Source organism: Oncorhynchus mykiss, chromosome 8 (assembly GCF_057628025.1).
Source record: "Oncorhynchus mykiss isolate SJ-2025 chromosome 8, ASM5762802v1, whole genome shotgun sequence".
NCBI lineage: Eukaryota > Metazoa > Chordata > Actinopteri > Salmoniformes > Salmonidae > Oncorhynchus > Oncorhynchus mykiss.
This window is the reverse complement of record NC_143029.1, coordinates 9,517,797-9,540,000: the sequence shown is the minus strand read 5'-3', so window position 1 is coordinate 9,540,000 and position 22,204 is coordinate 9,517,797. Positions and strand designations below refer to the sequence as shown.

At 44.8% G+C, this 22,204-nt stretch overlaps 1 protein-coding gene across 4 annotated transcripts in view; it reads left to right on the top strand.

Annotated features, from left to right (window-relative positions):
* cdc42bpb (CDC42 binding protein kinase beta (DMPK-like)) overlaps positions 1-22,204 on the top strand; it is a 117,487-nt gene that overhangs the window by 86,206 nt on the left and 9,077 nt on the right. For 2 of the 4 annotated variants that reach the window (XM_036984687.2, XM_036984685.2), the window contains exons 18-33: positions 1,678-1,826; positions 3,599-3,696; positions 4,205-4,284; positions 5,462-5,512; positions 7,471-7,554; positions 9,280-9,360; positions 9,609-9,714; positions 10,018-10,154; positions 10,459-10,598; positions 12,994-13,075; positions 13,514-13,730; positions 15,989-16,051; positions 16,849-17,090; positions 18,451-18,805; positions 19,415-19,512; positions 19,976-20,060. In XM_036984687.2, the coding sequence (XP_036840582.1) occupies positions 1,678-1,826; positions 3,599-3,696; positions 4,205-4,284; positions 5,462-5,512; positions 7,471-7,554; positions 9,280-9,360; positions 9,609-9,714; positions 10,018-10,154; positions 10,459-10,598; positions 12,994-13,075; positions 13,514-13,730; positions 15,989-16,051; positions 16,849-17,090; positions 18,451-18,805; positions 19,415-19,512; positions 19,976-20,060 (2,068 nt within the window). The remainder of the gene's footprint in view (positions 1-1,677; positions 1,827-3,598; positions 3,697-4,204; positions 4,285-5,461; positions 5,513-7,470; positions 7,555-9,279; positions 9,361-9,608; positions 9,715-10,017; positions 10,155-10,458; positions 10,599-12,993; positions 13,076-13,513; positions 13,731-15,988; positions 16,052-16,848; positions 17,091-18,450; positions 18,806-19,414; positions 19,513-19,975; positions 20,061-22,204) is intronic. The other 2 variants (XM_036984689.2, XM_036984686.2) reach the window with 1 other exon arrangement.

Genomic DNA, 22,204 nt, shown 5'->3' with positions numbered 1-22,204 from the left:
TGGGGAAGTGTGTTGTGTTGGTGTACTCTGGGGAAGTGTGTTGTGTTGGTGTACTCTGGGGAAGTGTGTTGTGTTGGTGTACTCTGTTGAAGTGTGTGTTGTGTTGGTGTACTCTGGGGAAGTGTTGAAGTGTGTTGCGTTGGTGTACTCTGGTGAAGTGTTGAAGTGTGTTGTGTTGGTGTACTCTTCTGTTTTAACCTCCCGTCCCCAGCAAGGCTCAGGAGTGGCCACTCCTCCCCTGAAGCCCTTTCTCTCAGCTGGGGGGGACAAGAGGGTGAGTCCGTCCTTCAATCAAAGCCAGCCTCCAATCACTGTGGAGGTGACGCTCCAACCGTAGGCCGTGCAGAGGACTGCTCTCATGCCGATAGTGTCGCCTGTCTGTCACTCATATGGCCCATTTAATACCGATTGATGATTTGATTTTTCTTGAGAAGAAATAACCTGGAATAGCCAGCGTGATCTGAATTCTAACATGATATTTTTAGGCCCGTTTGAAAGTGGGTTTGATGTCCCCAGATAGTGAGTATTTAAAAATACTGGCACTGCTTTGAAGCATTGAGACCTAGAAAGCAAAATTGGATTCTGAGTGTAAATTATCTGAGGAGTTTGAAGGGGCCACATGTGTTTCAGACTAGACTGATACTATACGATGCTTCCATTGCTTTCAAGAACCTAGGAATACATTTCAGGGGAGCGGGTTAGTAGAAGTTGCCCTTAAATACTGATAGATATTCAGATATTCTTCCATCACCCTAATGGTTAAGTTTAGGATGGGGGGGTAGGGAGCTCCTTAGTACAAAGAGCTCTACATTTGTGCTGTGCAGGAGCACTATGGATCCTCTCTTTTCTCACACTCTCTTCTCGCTGTCTCTCTTGCTCTTTCTTCTCTCACTCTCTTTCTTCTCTCTCTCCTGTAACGTATGAGACTGAATTTCTAGCCAGTCAGACTGCCTGGGGGAATAGGTATGGGGGGTAGGGCGTAGCGGGTCCGGCTGGGTTAGAGGGATATGATGCCTCATTTCCTGTCCCGTTGGGCCGTGATGTCACGCGATCCGCCAGCATCCGCGGAATGTCATCTCAGCTTCCTGAAAAGTCCATTTGTCATTGGCTCCCTCATTCACTCGATAAAAGATGTCCATCGTGTGTGTGTGTGTGTGTGTAAGGGAGGGTACGGTGGAGTTGATGAAATCTCAAATATGTTTTTTGCACCTGCTGAATTGTATTTGAGTTGGGACGATATGGTTGTGTTTTGAGGTTTAGCTAACAGGATTGGACAGCCATTTTCTTGAGGGCGTGTTCAGTTAGCTTTTTTTTTTTCTTGAACGGATTCCGACATCTTACACACTCCATTGCATTACACAGGGACTATTACATCACAGCTTGACAGTCACATGACGATCCATAGGAGAGCATACCAATACAGAAGCAGATTCAACACACAGTGGAACTAACTGCATTGGCCAGTTGCCACTCACCTCTGACAGGAATCAGTTGAGTGATTTGTGGCCAATCGGTTTAATCCAAACCACGTTCCAGGCGTTGCCTGCACCGTTTACACCCCGTGTTCAGAGCGACTTCAATCGATCACACCCAATAATTGGCCACTGATGAGCGTTATCACATCAATCCGTCCCCCCCACCCTGAATACAATACAGTAATCCTGCTCTCGTCCCCAGGACCCCCTGTGGAAGGTGCGACGCAGCCAGAAGCTGGACATGTCGGCCCGTCTGGAGCTGCAGTCGGCCCTGGACGCTGAGATACGGGCCAAGCAGCTGGTCCAGGAGGAGCTTCGCAAGGTCAAGGCCTCCAACATCTCCTTCGAAAGGTCAGCCCTGCCCCACCTACACACACTACCTCAATTTCAAAGTGGAATTATGCTTATTTTTTTTTAATTCTTACAAGTCAATTAAAAATGAAGCTGAAATGTCTTGAGCCAATAAGTATTCAACCCCTTTGTAATGGCAAGCCAGGAGTTCAAATTTGCTTAACAAATACATAATAAGTTGCATGGACTCACCCTGTATGCAATAATAGTGTTTAACATGATTTTTGAATGACTTCCTCATCTCTGTACCCCACATATTACAATTATCTGTAAGGTACCTCAGTCAAGCAGTACATTTCAGGGAGGTTTTCCAAAACCACAAAGACCAGGGAGGTTTTCCAATGCCTCGAAATGAAGGGCTTCTGTTGGTAGATGGGTAAAAAAAATATATATATTGTATATCCATTTGAGCATTGTGAAATTAATAATTACATTTGAATGGTGTCAATACACCCAGTCACTACAAAGATACAGGCATCCTGCTTAACGCCGTTGCCCGAGAGCGAGGAAACCGAGTTGAATGGCTGTGATAGGAGACAACTGAGGATCGATCAACACCATTGTAGTTACTCCACAATACTAACCTAATTGACAGAGTGAAAAGGAGGCCTTTACAGCATAAAAATATTCCAAAATGTGTCCTGTTTGCAACAAGTCACTAAAGTAATACTGCAAAAAATGTGTCAAAGCAATTCACTTTTTGTCCTAAATACAAAGTGTTATGTTTGTTGCCAATACAACCAAATTCAAACACATTCCATATTTTCAAGCATGGTGGTTGCATCATGTTATCGGTATGCTTGTCATCGGTAAGCGAAACCCAGCCGTGAGCTGCCCAGTGACCCAAGCTTACCAGATGAGCTAACCCCACATACCTAGACCCAAGACCCCACATACCTAGACCCAAGACCCCACATACCTAGACCCAAGACCCCACATACCTAGACCCAAGACCCCACATACCTAGACCCAAGACCCCACATACCTAGACCCAAGACCCCACATACCTAGACCCAAGACCCCACATACCTAGACCCATTACCCCACATAGCTAGACCCAAGACCCCACATACCTAGACCCAAGACCCCACATACCTAGACCCAAGACCCCACATACCTAGACCCAAGACCCCACATACCTAGACCCAAGACCCCACATACCTAGACCCATTACCCCACATACCTAGACCCATTACCCCACACAGCTAGACCCAAGACCCCACACAGCTAGACCCAAGACCCCACACAGCTAGACCCAAGACCCCACACAGCTAGACCCAAGACCCCACACAGCTAGACCCAAGACCCCACACAGCTAGACCCAAGACCCCACACAGCTAGACCCAAGACCCCACACAGCTAGACCCAAGACCCCACACAGCTAGACCCAAGACCCCACACAGCTAGACCCAAGACCCCACACAGCTAGACCCAAGACCCCACACAGCTAGACCCAAGACCATTACATTACCTTTACAGAAACATTCACCATCCCACACGGTTGGCCCCTAGCGTTGGACTTAAAAGGTCAATCTTCTGTCTTTCAAGGGGTCAAACGAGAAAGAGCTTGTGCAGGTTAGCTTGCTAGCTACATGCTGATTGATGCAAAGGGGAATTTTTATTTCGGTTTTAAGTGGGCATGAATGGGAAAGAGGGAAGAGGATGAATCATAACCCACTTTTTTCCTCTCTTTCCTTCACACACACACACACACACACACACACACACACACACACACACACACACACACACACACACACACACACACACAGCAAACTGAAGGATTCAGAGTCCAGGAGCAGGGATATGGTGGAGCAGCTGGAGATCATGAAGAAGGACTTGGAGGAGAGCCGTTCCCGCTCAGACAAAGGTTGGTCTACTATACTCTTAACCCTTGTTTTTACCCTAAAACAGGGCTCCACAGCTGGTGAGACGAACTTTCCCCGCTGTGATTTTATTAGTCCCACAAATATTTTTTCTTCTTCATATAAGACTGTAAAAACACCAGCTAATCAGCTCAAAGTCATTTTTTAAAAAAGTATTCCCATTCACATAATAGAGGCAAATGTATGTAAGCATATACAACTTTAAACAAGGTTTGAAATTCATGTTTTAGTCAGATGTTTTAGTCAATGTAAATTGTCCGGTGGCGATTTTATTAATTGTTCCGCAGTCTTATGGCTTGGGGATAGAAGCTGTTGATTAGCCTTTTGGTCCATTCATCCCATAACTACGTCTCATAGAGAAACATTTCATTTCATTCTCTAGTCTTGTCAGTTACATGTTTCCCTTCAACTGTACTTCTATGAACGGTATTCCTCTGTAGAATTAGTATAAATGCAGGCTATGCTCAGGCTGTCCTTGTCTTCTAAATACAGGTCTGAAACTGCCCGATTTCCAGGACTCCATTTTCGAGTACTTCAACACCTCTCCACTGGCCCACGACCTGACGTTCAGAGTGAGTGTCTCTCTGCACGTCTTTCTCTCCCCCCATCACATGTCCGTAACAAACCTTAACAGCCACTTTCTCGCAGTATCTGTGTGTGTATCGATGGTGACAGGCCGGTGGGAGTTGATAAATATATTTCAGAGGGTGGAGGACTTGGCATGGCTGGTGTCCCACAGAGCACCCTGCTAGACGGGAGTCAGAATAGAGACGGCATTGCAGACACCCCTGTGGTTAAATGCATACAGACACACACACACAGACTGGCTGGCTAGCGCTGTTGTCACACTCGCATAGTCACACAATTTATAAACAGACATGCGCACATGTATACACACTTACATTGAAATCCTTAAAAAGAGACCCAGTTCAATTTTGAACTTTGAACTGGTACACACAGTTCAAAGTGCGAAAGGGACCAAGCTCCGGAGTTTATATCACCATGCCCTCTGATGTACTCAATCAGGTCATCACCACAAAGAACTTCAAAGTTACGGAGAGGGGGGGAGCAAGCAGAAAAGTACCTCCTGACCCTCCAACCCATGGAATAAATTGGGGTCATTTTACCCAGCTGCACACGGCACACACTGCCAAGGTTTGGACAGGATCTGCAGCTAATGGGCCAACGTTATGAGAAGGGCTCAGGGCCGCAAAGGAGAGGTACAAGAAAGCTTGCCATGACCTGAACTTAATGAGAGGGAGAAGATGGACAAAACTATCAGCTGCTAACCTGCTTCTCACTTTCAACACCACTAGCGCACGCTGCTTTGTGGTCGACTGATCTCGCTGCTCAGCACAACCGTGAACCTGGGGGTTTTTCAACACCTGGCTACCCCGAGGTTGTAAAAATAGGGATTAGTCAGCATTGAAGCCGCTAGGTCAGCGTAAAGGCCCCAGAAGACCTGATTCAGTGTTGTTTCAGAGGAAACGGCTTGTGGTGAAGGGGCCATTTTGTCTTAGTTCCCTCAATTTTCTCAGGGACATAAATTGACAGGATAAACCATTGGGAAGCGGTGGTCTAAGCATGTCCTTGCAGTAAACCCTGTTGAATGACCTTATCAACTTTGGCCCCCATTATGTTCTTGTTCTGCAAAAGAACCCCATAAACCCCCCAAAAAATAAACCATAAACCCCCAAAAACCTGTGCTTTTTTTTTTTGTCCCTCTCGTGTGTCACCCTTCCAAAAAAGGAATCAGTCTCTTCCTCGTCCGCGTCCTCTCTGCTAGCGTTTTGGGATGAAGTAAGTGGTTTCCTCAGAGCTCCTTCCCCCATTTTCTCAGTTAATCCCTAACCCAGGGGGGGTTGTGCTGCCAGCATACAAAAGGTTGGGAGAAAATAGAGGTTTCTCCAGGTGTGTTGCCCTGTTTTTAGCAATTAGCAGTTACCCATTAGCATGCTAATATGGGCTAATACTTTAGCCTCTTGTCTCTTATGGTAGTGTGCATGATAGTTTTAACTTTTCCTAGTATTTCTATTGTTACTATTGTGAACAGGCTAGCTGCTACATGTTTAGTTGAATAAAATGACTGTGATTAGCACAGATTGTAGCTAATGCTAATTTAGCTAGAAGGATTAAAATTATGCTAAAATATACCTTTTCACAGCTGGTGGCACTCTCCCCCTGTAGTTAACCTTCCCCTATGTTAGCATTAGTTTATGTTGGGCGCTAAAAGGTTTGCGAGCATCTCCTCTGGAACATGCTTCTTCTGCATTAGCATCCCCAATGCCTTAACCCCCCCCCCCCCTCTCTCTCTAACTGCCAATACTGCTAACGTCCGTCAGAATCCCTCAGTAGTATAACCAGTCACCTCACAAAACCCTGTTTAACCATTTGCATATTTGTTAGCTGCTTACACAACTAACGAAGAAACAAAACAAACTAACCCTACGACAGCACACTGAGAATATTGACGAGCTAGACCTTTTCAGTGTGTGTCTTTAGCCAGTGATTTGGTTGGGAGGATGTAGAACCTGCCTTCATTTTAGTTTAATTAAAAGATGATTAGGGTAGGATCCCAAATGACCTCCCATGATTTCTCCTAATTTTGTCAATCTTTTTTGTTGTATTTAAAAAAATAAATTAAACCTTATCAGTAACATTGTTAGGCTGTAAGTGTTTGATGTACGTTACATTTGAGTCGATGTAAAGAACCACATTTAAAATAACAATGTTTATATGGTAAGTATTGTTTATGATTTCAATGTGTCATCTGTTAACTCATTGTTTGACTCTTAAGTGGACCGACCGTACACTGAAGATTTCTTACAACACAGTCTAGTAGACCATGAAAATACTGAATGATAAAATGATTTGTGTGTAACACAGTATACTGCTCGTATTAGGATTGTGACATGTTAAAAGTGGGCTTGTTTTGTATTTTGGTTTTGTTCACCTAAACCCCTTCAGCTCGATACCTGTTCCGAGTATGCCTTCATGATGGTGAAATACTATGTGTCTGCAAAATGGCATATATATATATTATTATATTATAAACTGAGGGGGGGGGGTTCAAGCCCTGAATGCTGATTGGCTGACAGCCGTGGTATATCAGATCGTGTTCCACGGGTATGACGAAACATATATTTTTACTGCTCTAATTACGTTGGTAACCAGTTTATAATACCAATAAGGCACCTCAGGGTTGTTTGTGGTATGTGTCCAAGAACAGCCCTTAGCCCTGTGGTATATTGGCCATATACCACACACCCTCATGCCTTACTGCTTAAATATAGCATAGGCAGTTCCTATGTGTATGAGTTGATGCAGGTGTTGTTGAGATGGGTTCCCTTCCTCAGAAGGAGGCAATCGAGAGATGGGCACTTAGCACCACCTACTGGCTGCCTAATGCTCCCTTCAGCCCTTCAGATAGAAATGAATCACTGATACAGGGTCAGCTATATTTTAACTCTCTAATGGATTGGAGATTGGCTAGTCTGATTCCAGAGCTGTGGACACGTGCAACCTCAAGCATGCTTTATCTTGGCCAGGTCGCAATTGTAAATGAGAACGTGGTCTCATCTTGCCTACCTGGTTAAATAAAATAAAGGTGAAATAAAATTTAAAAAATGCCACCTAGTGCTATAGTTGTCAGTGCTGGTGACCCTAGTGTATATGGCTCAGTCTATAGCACAACGCAAACATTTCCGCCCAGTACACACACACACTCATCTGTCTCGTCATCCCTCTCCCTCCTCCAGACCAGCTCTGTCAGCGAGATAGATGCCACGCCCCAGAAGTCAGACGTCCCTTCCTCGTCGCCCTCCGTGGCCTCTGAGCAGGATGTGAGTGTTCCATCGCACACGCACACACACACACACACACACTTCCGTCCATATCGCACATCCCTCCCAGACATCCTTTCTCCAGACGTTCCCTGTCTCATCCCAGTTCACATTTTATTTTTCACATGCGTGGTAAACAACAGGTGTAGACTAACAGTGAAATGCTTACTGACGGGTCCTTCCCAACAATGCAGAGAGAGAAAGATAATAACATGTAATAAATAATAATTAATTATTAGTCATTGTTGTAAAATGTTATATTTTAATGTATGCTATGATTCACAATGCCTATTGTTCATTTTAACAGGGTTTAGGTGTGTTGTAACCAATGATTTATATATACACTAGATGACTGGTAGGGGGCACTGTGATGAAGTCACGGTGCCTCCATTTTGGCACTACCTCCCCCACCATTGTAAAAATATATATATTTTATTAGACATCTTAATGCACACTTTTTTAAATGATATTTTTTTATTTATTTTACCTTTATTAAACTAGGCAAGTCAGTTAAGAACAAATTCTTATTTACAATGACGTCCTAGGAACAGTGGGTTAACTGCCTTGTTCAGGGGCAGGACGACAGATTTTTACCTTGTCAGCTCGGGGATTCAATCTAGCAACCTTTCGGTTACTGGCCCAACACTCTAACCACTAACCTACCTGCCACCCCTAATGTGAACTCAACATAAACATTTAACAATCATATTTCCTTAAAGTATAATTGTTTTAAGATTACGACTGATTACTGTCCTCACTACAACACAAATAGATGTAATATGGTCCTTGAAACATTTAATTGAAAACCTCTCAATTGCCAATACATAGCATCAGCAATCCAGGGTTTATACACATCATTGGTTAAAACTGCAGGGCAATTCTTACATTTAATTCATTCATTGGATCTTCAGAAGTAACAATTTACCTCCTTCCTGATTGTTAGCTAATTAAATGACTCTCTTGACCCCCTTCCTGATTTGTTAGCTAATTAAATGACTCTCCTGACCCCCTTCCTGTTTGTTAGCTAATTAAATGACTCTCTTGACCCCCTTCCTGATTGTTAGCTAAGTAAATGACTGTCTTGACCCCCTTCCTGATTGTTAGCTAATTAAATGACTCTCTTGACCCCCTTCCTGATTGTTAGCTAATTAAATGACTCTCTTGACCCCCTTCCTGATTGTTAGCTAATTAAATGACTCTTGACCCCCTTCCTGATTGTTAGCTAATTAAAAGACTCTCTTGACCCCCTTCCTGATTTTTAGCTAATTAAATGACACTCTTGACCCCCTTCCTGATTGTTAGCTAATTCAATGACTCTCTTGACCCCCTTCCTGATTGATAGCTAATTAAATGACTCTCTTGACCCCCTTCCTGATTGTTAGCTAATTCAATGACTCTCTTGACCCCCTTCCTGATTGATAGCTAATTCAATGACTCTCTTGACCCCCTTCCTGATTGTTAGCTAATTCAATGACTCTCTTGACCCCCTTCCTGATTGTTAGCTAATTCAATGACTCTTATCCCAGTAAAGCATAGTTCATGTTTTTACAGTATAGAACCAGTTCATTAAGGTATGCAAGGGAAAACAATTTGTTTCAGTTAGTAACTCAATGTAGTCCCTCCCTGCTTTAGTAAATGTTCTTCCATTTGGTGCCTAATGAACCCAGTGCTGTCCTCTCCCCAGTCTGACCAGTTGACCTTTAAACTTTGACCCCTCTCCCACAGGAGCCAGTCGCCAAGCCCACTGCTGTTACCCCTACCGTCCCCTCCCCGGTCTATCCAACATCGCTGCTGACCACACCAAAGGTACCGCCTGACACCGCTCTCTCACACACACACACACACACACACCGCTCTCACACACACACCGCTCTCTCTCTCACACACACACACACACACCACTCTTACACAATGAAAACAACATGCTCCCGCATATGTGCTACCACTCATGCTCATAGAATAATTTGACACACACACACACACGCTGTCAGCTTGTCTGTAACACTTGGCTAAGTATTCTGTGTTCTTCTCTCTCCGTGTGTGTGTGTCTGCAGCCCAAAGCTCACCAGCTGAGCATCAAGACCTTCTCCAGCCCCACCCAGTGCACGCACTGCACCTCCTTGATGGTGGGTCTCATCCGCCAGGGCTACGCCTGCGAAGGTGAGTGTCAGACACACACGACCACGCTCTCTGTCACCGGTGTCGGTTAGTTGGGGGGACTGGGGAGATTGTGCCGTTTAGTTGGGGGGGGGGGGGGACTGGGGAGATTGTGCCGTTTAGTTGGGGGGGGGGGGGGCTGGGGAGATTGGGTGCAGCATTTTCCTCCCGCTGACACACCACTCGCTATAAATGGACTGTAATGTTTTAACTGAACGGGAGATCTGAAACTGCACCTTATGGGAAACTGCATGTTTCCTTGTGTATACCAATACTCTCTTTCTATCTCTCCCTCTTTCTCTCCAGTGTGCTCCTTCATCTGCCATGTATCCTGTAAGGACAATGCCCCCCAGGTGTGCCCCATCCCCCCTGAGCAGGCCAAGAGGCCTCTGGGCATCGACGTACAGAGGGGCATCGGCACCGCCTACAAGGGCTTCGTCAGGGTGAGCACCGCGTACTTAGTAACAGGTTATCACCGTGGAAATAGAATGACTACAGTTTGCGTTCCTGCGGCCATATTGAGTGTATATTTTTCCCACCCATTCTAGTCATTATAGTTCTGTGATTACATCATGGTCTTTTCATGGTGATACGCTAATATCTTTCTTGAATGTTGTTGCTTTGATGTAATCAAGACATTGCAATTCTGTTCAGCTTAACAAGATGTGTGATGTCCAGTTTATTGGAAATGAATAACAAGGACAGACCTCTCAATTGACAATTTGCTGCTCTGCCCTCTCCGTCAAGATCCCCAAGCCCACGGGGGTAAAGAAGGGCTGGCAGCGGGCGTACGCCGTGGTGTGTGATTGTAAACTCTTCCTGTACGAGGTGCCCGAGGGCAAGTCCACCCAGCCAGGCGTGGTGACAAGTCAGGTCCTGGACCTGAGGTAAGACCTCTATGTTGGGGTGAAGGGTGTGTGGGAGTGGTAGGTGGGGGAGTGAAGGGTGTGTGGGGGGAGTGAAGGGGGAGTGGGAGATGAAGGGGGAGGGTGGGTGGGAGGTGAAGGGTGAGGGAGTGGGAGGTGAAGGGGGAGGGTGTGTGGGAGGTGAAGAGGGAGGTGGAGTGGGAGGTGGAGGGTGGGTGGTAGGGTGGGTGGTAGGGTGGAGGGTGGGTGGTAGGGTGGAGGGTGTGTGGTAGGGTGGGTGGAGGGTATGTGGTAGGGTGGAGGGTGGGTGGAGGGTGGAGGGTGTGTGGTAGGGTGGAGGGTGTGTGGTATGTGGGAGGTGGTAGGGCTGGCACAATAATGGCATAACCATGTAACTGACAATTATGGATGAAGACCGTGAATAAAATGATTTTCCTTACCGCTCTAATGCATTCATTTTAGATTATTTTTGTATGAACTTTATTTTTAAGTTAATATATCCGATACCGACACAATAGCAGTAGTGTAAATGAATGATTATTATAAACAATTGTTATAATCCGTGACTCCCATCTCCTGCCTCCTTCAACGCGTGCGCTCTCCTTTAAATATACACTCCCTTTGATGCTGTGGCGTTAGCATGATCTCTATCTGTATCCTACTATACAGAGTGCTCTGGCGATACGTTTGATTCGGTTTACAAAGATGTTAGAATTGTTAAAAGCCGTCATTCTTGGTGAACGTAGACATCTAAAGTGAATGTGAATCCGAGACAGTGATTGATATACCCGATTTGTTGTTGCTGCCCCTGCTTGACCACTGCCTGATGGTTGTTTACTGCGGTTGCTAGGCAACGGAACACTAAGTCAGAGAGAGAGAACAATGAGCTAGATATTTCACCAGATTTATAAATGTGAAGCATCCGGTTCTTGTTTTCACTCAATACCAAATATGGTGATGAGAGGAAGCCCAGTGGTCGACAGTGGGAGAAGATGGAGAGAGATGGATTTTGTCATCAGTTAAACATTTGATCTCAATACAGTTTTCTGTTTCCAAAACTAGAATCTGTAACTGAGTGGACTGCGTTTTGTAGACTTTACCCTTTGCCAAAGTTTCAAAAAATGTTGTTGTTTAGGAGTGCGATGGCAAATTTAGTTATTGCACACATGCCCTTCACAAAGTAGGCGTTCCCTAAGGGAAATATGCAAATAAATGCTAGAACGGGCCAATAGGATCTCACTAGCTCGTGCTTGGCTCTGCCCACTTCTCTTGTTCTGCCCACTATGATTAATTTGCTCCCATTGGAATCGACAGGCTCTGGTTCATCTTGACTTAGTTATACAAATCTCTGACTATATGCTGCTACAAACCGGACTGAGAGTAAAGGAGAAAATCAGCCTTCGTTTTGCTATTTGAATGGTTATAACAGTGGCCATGGACATTTGCCTGACAAATAATGTTTACCCAAAATTCCATAACGTTGCAGCCCTTGGGGGTGTGTGTATGTTTGGGGGGGTGTGTGTGTGTTTGGGGGGGTGTGTGTGTGTTTGGGGGGGTGTGTGTGTGTTTGGGGGGTGTGTGTGTGTTTGGGGGGTGTGTGTGTGTTTGGGGGGTGTGTGTGTGTTTGGGGGGTGTGTGTGTGTGTGTTTGGGGGGTGTGTGTGTGTGTGTTTGGGGGGTGTGTGTGTGTTTGGGGGGTGGGGATGTTTGGGGTGTGTGTGTGTGTGTGTGTGTGTTTGGGGTGTGTGTGTGTGTGTGTTTGGGGTGTGTGTGTGTTTGGGGTGTGTGTGTGTTTGGGGTGTGTGTGTGTTTGGGGTGTGTGTGTGTTTGGGGTGTGTGTGTGTTTGGGGTGTGTTTGGTGTGTGTGTGTGTGTGTTTGGGGTGTGTGTGTGTTTGGGGTGTGTGTGTTTGGGGTGTGTGTTTGGGGTGTGTGTTTGGGGTGTGTGTTTGGGGTGTGTGTGTTTGGGGTGGGTGGGTGGGTGGGTGTGTGTGGGGGGTGGGTGTGTGTGTTGGGTGGGTGTGTGTGTTGGGTGGGTGTGTGTGTTGGGTGGGTGTGTGTGTGTGTGTGTTGGGTGTGTGTGTGTGTTGGGTGTGTGTGTGTTGGGTGTGTGTGTGTTGGGTGTGTGTGTGTTGGGTGTGTGTGTGTTGGGTGTGTGTGTGTTGGGTGTGTGTGTGTTTGGGGTGGGGGTGTGTTGGTGGTGTTTGGGGTGGGGGTGTGTTGGGGGTGTGTTTGGTGGGTGTGTTTGGTGGGTGTGTTGGGGGTGTGTGTGTTTGGGGTGGGGGTGTGTGTGTGTTTGCTGTGTGTGTTTGCTGTGTGTGGGTGTGTGTGTGGGTGTGTGTGTTTGCTGTGTGTGGGTGTGTGTAACACTGTGCTCTCTGTATGTCCGTGTGTAACACTGCTCTCTGTGTGTCCACAGAGATGAGGAGTTTTCCGTCAGCTCTGTCCTGGCCTCAGACGTCATCCACGCCACCCGCAAAGACGTCCCCTGCATATTCAGGGTAAGCTTTCAACTGCTGTGTGACAAATACCACATGACTAAAGTTATTATATTCACTCATGTATAATTTAATTGTCATCTATTCCTAATATGATGTTTCTTGTGTGAGAGAACCCAATAAATGACCTTGAAATAAAGTTACATCTAATGGATGTAAAAACATATGTGTGTTACTACGGAAAGTTATGGTGTATCATAAGGCATTATAAAACATATCGATTACTGTCATTTTTTATTATAGTCTATTGTTACTATGGGATGATGTTTCCTATGTGGGGAAACTTGAAATAATAACTATACATGGGTTTTATATAGCACTTTTCAAGGACCCAAACAGACTTAATAAAGTTGATATTATTGTTATTAACCCAAGCCCTCCCTCATTGACTCGGGAGTAACGACACAGACACGTATCATAGCGCATTATAAACCTCGTCAGGTGACGTCGTCCCTGCTGAGCTCGCCGGCGGGTGCCGTCTCCCTGCTGGTGCTGGCTGAGAGCGAGGCAGAGAAGAAGAAGTGGATGGGCATCCTGGAGAGCCTGCAGAGCATCCTGGCCAAGAACCGCTTGAGGAACCGCGTAGTGCACGTCCTGCACGAGGCCTACGACTCCTCGCTGCCCGCCATCAAGACCACGCTCTGCGCCGCCATCGTCGGTGAGTTGGGGAACTACTGAAGAGACTGTGGGGCGTTTTCCTTCTAGTAAAAACACACCTGTGCTGTCAGCAAACGCACCATAACATTTCAGATAGGCCGAATGAGTCGAATTATCATCTGTACTGGATGAGTGGAATTATCATCTGTACTGGATGAGGGGAATTATCATCTGTACTGGATGAGGGAAATTATCATCTGTACTGGATGAGGGGAATTATCATCTGTACTGGATGAGGGGAATTATCATCTGTACTGGATGAGTGGAATTATCATCTGTACTGGATGAGTGGAATTATCATCTGTACTGGATGAGGGGAATTATCATCTGTACTGGATGAGTGGAATTATCATCTGTACTGGATGAGGGGAATTATCATCTGTACGGGATGAGGGGAATTATCATCTGTACTGGATGAGGGGAATTATCATCTGTACTGGATGAGTGGAATTATCATCTGTACTGGATGAGTGGAATTATCATCTGTACTGGATGAGGGGAATTATCATCTGTACGGGATGAGGGGAATTATCATCTGTACTGGATGAGGGGAATTATCATCTGTACGGGATGAGGGAAATTATCATCTGTACTGGATGAGGGGAATTATCATCTGTACTGGATGAGGGGAATTATCATCTGTACTGGATGAGTGGAATTATCATCTGTACTGGATGAGGGGAATTATCATCTGTACTGGATGAGTGGAATTATCATCTGTACTGGATGAGGGGAATTATCATCTGTACGGGATGAGGGGAATTATCATCTGTACTGGATGAGGGGAATTATCATCTGTACTGGATGAGTGGAATTATCATCTGTACTGGATGAGGGGAATTATCATCTGTACGGGATGAGGGGAATTATCATCTGTACTGGATGAGGGGAATGATCATCTGTACTGGATGAGGGGAATTATCATCTGTACTGGATGAGTGGAATTATCATCTGTACGGGATGAGGGGAATTATCATCTGTACTGGATGAGTGGAATTATCATCTGTACTGGATGAGTGGAATTATCATCTGTACTGGATGAGGGGAATTATCATCTGTACGGGATGAGGGGAATTATCATCTGTACTGGATGAGGGGAATTATCATCTGTACTGGATGAGGGGAATTATCATCTGTACGGGATGAGGGGAATTATCATCTGTACTGGATGAGGGGAATTATCATCTGTACTGGATGAGTGGAATTATCATCTGTACTGGATGAGTGGAATTATCATCTGTACGGGATGAGGGAAATTATCATCTGTACTGGATGAGGGGAATTATCATCTGTATGGGATGAGGGGAATTATCATCTGTACTGGATGAGGGGAATTATCATCTGTACTGGATGAGGGGAATTATCATCTGTACGGGATGAGGGGAATTATCATCTGTACTGGATGAGGGGAATTATCATCTGTACTGGATGAGTGGAATTATCATCTGTACTGGATGAGTGGAATTATCATCTGTACTGGATGAGTGGAATTATCATCTGTACTGGATGAGTGGAATTATCATCTGTACTGGATGAGTGGAATTATCATCTGTACGGGATGAGGGAAATGATCATCGGGATGAGGGAAATGATCATCTGTACTGGATGAGGGGAATGATCATCTGTACGGGATGAGGGAAATGATCATCGGGATGAGGGAAATTATCATCTGTACTGGATGAGGGGAATTATCATCTGTACGGGATGAGGGAAATTATCATCTGTACAGGATGAGGGAAATGATCATCGGGATGAGGGAAATGATCATCTGTACGGGATGAGGGAAATGATCATCTGTACGGGATGAGGGAAATTATCATCTGTACGGGATGAGGGAAATGATCATCGGGATGAGGGAAATGATCATCGGGATGAGGGAAATGATCATCGGGATGAGGGAAATGATCATCGGGATGAGGGAAATGATCATCTGTCCTCGAGGGAAATGATCATCTGTACTCGAGGGAAATTATAATCTGTACTCGACGAGTGAAATTATAATCTGCGGTGTAAGTAATGTAACTTTTCTGTGACAATTTCCGTGAGGAGGAAGTTTAGTTGTTTTTGTAGTGGATACACGCGAAACACAGAATGCAATTGCAAATTACCGTTTGAGATCTCCAATTATTTAAAAAGTTATGGTGCGTTTACTCAGTGTGTGTGTGTGTTTGCGAGAGGTGTTGTTGTCGTGTGTGTGTGTGTGGAGGATGGCAGTGAGAGAGAGAAGACTGTGTTGACTGCTCCTTTGTCTCCCTGCAGATCGAGAGCGTATCGCCCTGGGAACAGAGGAAGGTCTGTTTGTAGTGGAGGTCACCAGAGATGGTAAGAACACACCTATCCCACGGCTAGTCATATACACTCATAGGGCGTTTTCACATATGACATTCGGTACCCTGGTATGATTCTGAAAATTCAAACAAATATATTTTGCCTTGAACATTTTTTCAAATATTCACTTTCCAAATGACGTGGGCGAGAAAGTTCCATGCGACTTGCTCTCTGAATTGTCACAATACATGTTACTCTGGTCCTGGATCTTAGACCCACCACCTGGCCAGGGTCCAAGATTTGTTTCAGCCAGGGTTGGTTTACGTTTCACAAGTGCTCTATAGTGCAGATCATCAGGGCATCAAATGCTCCAGGATCTGGATCATACAGGGAGGGATATGTGACAGCCCCCAATAGAGCCTCATATGACTCCTCTATGCAGAACAAAGGTTTTCAAGTTTTTAGATTTCCAACATGTTTCTTATGTGTGATCACGCGATGTCAACGTGTCATGTTTTATTTTGTGGTATATTGTCTCCCATTTCTTTCTTCATCCTAAGACTATTTCTCCATGGTCTTTCCTCGTTTCCTCTCTCTTCGGTTCCTTCTAAAAATGCATTGGAGGAGAATCCAAGGTCCCTTTCATTATACCTTCTCCTCCATTTGGTTTTTCAAAAGGGGGGGGGGGGGGGGGGGGTTGAAATCGAGGAGAGAAAGTGTTTTCGACAATTCGGGAAAGCAACTATCTTACCTATTGACTCACAAATCATAATTTGTGATTTCTTTCAAAACACTACGATTCTCTGTGTCGTTTGCCCCTGTTGACTCCTTTTTCTCTTCCCCCCCTTCAGTGATCGTGCGGGCGGCCGACTGCAAGAAGGTGCACCAGATGGAGCTGATCCCCAAAGAGAAGATGATGGCCCTGCTGTGTGGGCGCAACCGACACGTGCACCTGCACCCCTGGGGGGTGCTGGAGGGGGCCGAGGCGGCCTTCGACATCAAGCTGACAGAGACCAAGGGTTGCCAGGCACTGACCACGGGCGTGCTACGCCCCGGGGGACCCGCCTGCCTGCTGGCCGCCGTCAAGCGCCAGGTCACTATTAATTTATTGATTTACCTATTTACACGTGAAAACGATGCCAAAAACACACATAAGAGTTCCAGTACAATACATGTCAAATGACGCGTGTAGTTGAAGATATGTGACTTAAATCCGAATAAATCCCATATCGACCCCATTTCAAAACAAACAACTTATAAAGGGAGCATTCATAAAGTCTTCATAAGAACTGTAACTTTTAATTAACTAGACAAGTCAGTTAAGAATTCTTATTTACAATGATGGCCAACACCGGCCAAACCCGGACGACGCTGGGCCAATTGTGTGCCACCCTATGGGACTCCAAAATCATGGCCGGTTGTGATACAGCCTGGATTCGAACCAGGGTATCTGTAGTGACACCTCTAGTACTGAGATGCAGTGACTTAGACCACTGTGCCACTCGGGAACCCAAGCAAACTCCTGCTAGTTAAATCAAGGCTGATTATAAAGGTCTTTTCAAACTCCTGCTAACTACATCAAGGCTGATTATAAAGGTCCTTTCAAACTCCTGCTAACTACATCAAGGCTGATTTATAAAGGTCCTTTCAAACTCCTGCTAACTACATCAAGGCTGATTATAAAGGTCCTTTCAAACTCCTGCTAGTTAAATCAAGGCTGATTATAAAGGTCCTTTCAAACTCCTGCTAACTACATCAAGGCTGATTATAAAGGTCCTTTCAAACTCCTGCTAACTACATCAAGGCTGATTTATAAAGGTCCTTTCAAACTCCTGCTAGTTAAATCAAGGCTGATTATAAAGGTCCTTTCAAACTCCTGCTAACTACATCAAGGCTGATTTATAAAGGTCCTTTCAAACTCCTGCTAGTTAAATCAAGGCTGATTTATAAAGGTCCTTTCAAACTCCTGCTAACTACATCAAGGCTGATTATAAAGGTCCTTTCAAACTCCTGCTAACTACATCAAGGCTGATTTATAAAGGTCCTTTCAAACTCCTGCTAACTACATCAAGGCTGATTATAAAGGTCCTTTCAAACTCCTGCTAGTTAAATCAAGGCTGATTATAAAGGTCCTTTCAAACTCCTGCTAACTACATCAAGGCTGATTATAAAGGTCCTTTCAAACTCCTGCTAACTACATCAAGGCTGATTTATAAAGGTCCTTTCAAACTCCTGCTAACTACATCAAGGCTGATTATAAAGGTCCTTTCAAACTCCTGCTAACTACATCAAGGCTGATTATAAAGGTCCTTTCAAACTCCTGCTAACTACATCAAGGCTGATTATAAAGGTCCTTTCAAACTCCTGCTAACTACATCAAGTCTGAAGGTCCTTTCCGTTTGCTGCTTTGCCAGAATGTCAGTAGTAACATCTCCTCTCTGCCCCTTCACCAGGTTCTGTGTTATGAGATCACCCGGGCCAAGCCGCACCACCGCAAGCTGTGGGAGGTGCAAGCCCCGGGGGTGGCCCAGTGGCTGGGCATGGTGCGCGAGCGCCTGTGCGTGGGATACCCCTCAGGTTTTGCCCTGTTGGCCCTCCAGGGCGAGTCGTCGCCCGTCAGCCTGGTGAGCCCCGGGGACCCGTCGCTAGCCTTCCTGGCCCAGCAGCCCCTGGACGCGCTGCACGCCCTGGAGGTGGGCGCGACCGAGCTGTTACTCTGCTTCAGCCAGCTGGGTATCTATGTGGACCCCACTGGGAAGAGGAGCAGGGCCCAGGAGCTGATGTGGCCCGCCACGCCGCTCGCCTGCAGTACGTCACGTTTTGTTTTTGAGTGGTTGAGTTGTTAGGCAAGTTTTGTGCACTTCAAGTAATACTGTATACCCCGGTATGGCACTATGACGGTATTAAAATCTGCATACTGCCCAACCCAACAGTCTCTACCATTGGAAGTGAATACAGTCACAATACATTTAAAAAACATATATATATTTGTTTTACCTTTATTTAACTAGGCAAGTCAGTTAAGAACAAATTGTTATTTACAATGATGGCCTACCGGGGAGCAGTGGGTTAACTGCCTTGTTCAGGGGCAGAACAACAGTTTTTTACCTTGTCAGCTCGGTAATTCGATCCAGCAACCTTTCGGTTCCTGGCCCAATGCTCTAACCACTAGGCTACCTGCCGCCCCACTAGGCTACTTTACACCCAGAAACAGTTAGCTATGCAACTCTGAAGGCCTTCTGGTAAGTGCTGCATGCACAATATTTTTTAGAAGGGACACTGAAAGACAAATTCAATATTGTTAACTTTTTAAAAGAAGCGAACATAAACTGTATCTAGTATATTGTATCCTACAAATGTATCAAGCTGTGGAGGCCTCTGTGATTGCTCAGTGTGTCTTTCCTGTGTCCCCGCCAGGCTCCAACTCCTCCTACCTTACGGTGTACAGCGAGTATGGGGTGGATGTGTTTGACATACACACCACTGAGTGGGTCCAGACAATTTCACTGAGGAAGGTAAAAGCAGGGCTGTCCCGCCCATATAACAGTCTGGGTTCAGTCTAACGAGCCATAATGGGGTGTCTTGGGACAACAGTCTGGGTTCAGTCTAACAAGCCATAATGGGGTGTCTTGGGATAACAGTCTGGGTTCAGTCTAACAAGCCATAATGGGGTGTCTTGGGACAACAGTCTGGGTTCAGTCTAACAAGCCATAATGGGGTGTCTTGGGACAACAGTCTGGGTTCAGTCTAACAAGCCATAATGGGGTGTCTTGGGACAACAGTCTGGGTTCAGTCTAACAAGCCATAATAGGGTGTATTGGTGAATGTGAGGATGCATGTTCTAATCTCATGTGTCTGGGTGGGGGTGAATGTTACAAGGTAAATGTGTATGAATGAAAGGAGTGTCTGTGTGCATATGTGTATATATGCCCGTGGTCTGTAGAGTGGATCGGTGTAACCCATGTCTCTGCCCCTCAGTTAAGGCCTCTGAATGTGGAGGGCAGTTTGAACCTGCTGGGCTCTGAACAACCGCGCCTCATCTACTTCAGCAACAACTCCACAGGTGCAAATACACCTCAATATACTGACTACATATACCCCAATACACTATACACTCACCTATACCACAATATACTGACTACATATACCCCAATACACTCACCTATACCACAATATACTGACTACATATACCCCAATACACTCACCTATACCACAATATACTGACTACATATACCCCAATATACTCACCTATACCACAATATACTGACTACATATACCCCAATACACTCACCTATACCACAATATACTGACTACATATACCCCAATACACTCACCTATACCACAATATACTGACTACATATACCCCAATACACTCACCTATACCACAATATACTGACTACATATACCCCAATACACTCACCTATACCACAATATACTGACTACATATACCCCAATACACTCACCTATACCACAATATACTGACTACATATACCCCAATATACTCACCTATACCACAATATACTGACTACATATACCCCAATACACTCACCTATACCACAATATACTGACTACATATACCCCAATACACTCACCTATACCACAATATACTGACTACATATACCCCAATACACTCACCTATACCACAATATACTGACTACATATACCCCAATACACTCACCTATACCACAATATACTGACTACATATACCCCAATACACTCACCTATACCACAATATACTGACTACATATACCCCAATACACTCACCTATACCACAATATACTGACTGCATATACCCCAATACAGTCACCTATACCACAATATACTGACTACATATACCCCAATACACTCACCTATACCACAATATACTGACTACATATACCCCTATACACTCACCAATACCACAATATACTGACTACATATACCCCAATACACTCACCTATACCACAATATACTGACTACATATACCCCAATACACTCACCTATACCACAATATACTGACTACATATACCCCAATACACTCACCTATACCACAATATACTGACTACATATACCCCAATACACTCACCTATACCACAATATACTGACTACATATACCCCTATACACTCACCAATACCACAATATACTGACTGCATATACCCCAATACACTCACCTATACCACAATATACTGACTACATATACCCCAATACACTCACCTATACCACAATATACTGACTACATATACCCCAATACACTCACCTATACCACAATATACTGACTACATATACCCCAATACACTCACCTATACCACAATATACTGACTACATATACCCCAATACACTCACCTATACCACAATATACTGACTACATATACCCCAATACACTCACCTATACCACAATATACTGACTACAAATACCCCAATACACTCACCAATACCACAATATACTCACCACATACACTACCGTTCAAAAGTTTGGGGTCACTTAGAAATGTCCTTGTTTTTGAAAGAAAAGCACATTTTTTGTTCGTTAAAATAACATCAAATTGATCAGAAATACAGTGTAGACATTGTTAATGTTGTAAATGACTGTTGTAGCTGGAAACAGATGATTGTTTAATGGAATATCTACATAGGAGTACAGAGGGCCATTATCAGCAACCATCACTCCTGTGTTCCAATGGCACGTTGTGTTAGCTAATCCAAGTTTATCATTTTAAAAGGCTAATTGATCATTAGAAAACCCTTTTTCATTTATGTTAGCACAGCTGAAAACTGTTGTTCTGATTAAAGAAGCAATAAAGCTGGCCTTCTTTAGAATAGCTGAGTATCTGGAGCATCGGCATTTGTGGGTTCGATTACAGGCTCAAAATGGCCAGAAACAAATAACTTTCTTCTGAAACTCGTCAGTCTATTCTTGTTCTGAGAATTTAAGGCAATTCCATGTTAGAAATGAAGGCTATTCCATGTTAGAAATGAAGGCTATTCCATGTGAGAAATTGCCAAGAAACTGAAGATCTCGTACAACGCTGTGTACTACTCCCTTCACAGAACATTGCAAACTGGCTCTAAACAGAATAGAGAGAGTGGGAGGCCCTGGTGCACAACTGAGCAAGAGGACAAGTACATTAGAGAGTTTCTCAAACTAGACAGACATCTCACAAGTCCTCATCTGGCAGCTTCATTAAATAGTACCCAGTCTCAACACCAGTCTCAACGTCAACAGTGAA